General features: G+C 41.4%; 1 protein-coding gene across 1 annotated transcript; it reads left to right on the top strand.

Annotated features, from left to right (window-relative positions):
* Positions 1 to 353: 353 nt before the first annotated feature.
* On the top strand, positions 354 to 880 carry LOC109954135 (cytochrome P450 4B1-like; the record flags this gene model as incomplete). The annotated part of the gene is made up of 2 exons (XM_020589538.1): positions 354 to 619; positions 747 to 880. Coding segments are annotated over exons 1-2 (385 nt in total), but the record flags the coding sequence as incomplete, so codon positions are not given.
* Between the last annotated feature and the right edge of the window lie 207 nt (positions 881 to 1,087).

Raw genomic sequence — 1,087 nt, 5'->3', positions numbered from 1 at the left:
TGTCTCCTCCTTCCAAATACACACGGTGAACTTGGCTTGTCAGCTGCCCTTATTTCCAGTTTTTACCAGTTTTCTCACAATTTGGAAAGCCCAGTTTCCTTGTGGCTAACTCTGTCTTTGTTCTGGAGTGGGAGTAGATAGGCATGTGTTATGCCTGTCTACTCCCACTGTGCAACACCAGCCTGACTGTCATAATTGCCAACAGATATTTTATGAGCTCTTATTAAGATGTATGATGTATTTTTATTATGGTATGCTGTTCATGTTGTACAATGTGTTGTAAAGTACAGTACATGTTTTTAAAAGTGCTCTACAAATAGAGTAGATAGTACACCTGATAGAAATAGTTACTATTTGTTGTATTATTAATGGGAGCTGAAGTAACAGCATGTTCATTTTTGTATTTTCGTCTTTTATGTCGCCTTCAGGATGAGGAGCAGCAGGGTCTGTCAGATGAAGACATACGAGCAGAGGTGGACACCTTCATGTTTGAGGGCCATGACACCACAGCCAGTGGCATCTCTTTCACCCTCTACTGTCTGGCCTGCCACCCAGAACACCAGAAGCTTTGCAGGGATGAGATCATTGAGGCCCTGGGTGGCAAGGACACCATGGAGTGGTAGGTTTACACATTGAAAAGGTTTCCATGATGACAACATGTTGTGGCAACAGCTGTTTTGAGTGGCATTTAGGCTTTCACTTTATTGTTATTGATCACTTACACTGTGCATCTGTGTTATTTTTAGGGAGGATCTTAGTAAAATTCCATACACTACAATGTGCATAAAGGAATCCCTCCGCCTCTACCCCCCTGTACCAGGAATATTCAGAAGAACCACCAAACCCATCACGTTTTTTGATGGAAGGACTCTGCCTGAAGGTCTGTGGTGCATTTGTGTCAGTAACTATAAGCAGACTAAGAAAAGATGTCTCTGTTAATGTTTTAGGAAGCTCATATACAGTAGATAAGACAGCATATACACATAGAACCAGTGTTTGTCCACACAGTGACCGACCCACTGACAGTAGCTTTACAATGGTGTTTTTCACACATGTATTATTGTGTACATGCTGAGAAATTATTTTT

Source organism: Monopterus albus, unplaced genomic scaffold (genome assembly GCF_001952655.1).
Source record: "Monopterus albus unplaced genomic scaffold, M_albus_1.0 scaffold3608.1, whole genome shotgun sequence".
Classification (NCBI taxonomy): domain Eukaryota; kingdom Metazoa; phylum Chordata; class Actinopteri; order Synbranchiformes; family Synbranchidae; genus Monopterus; species Monopterus albus.
This window is presented reverse-complemented; position numbering and strand designations above follow the sequence as displayed.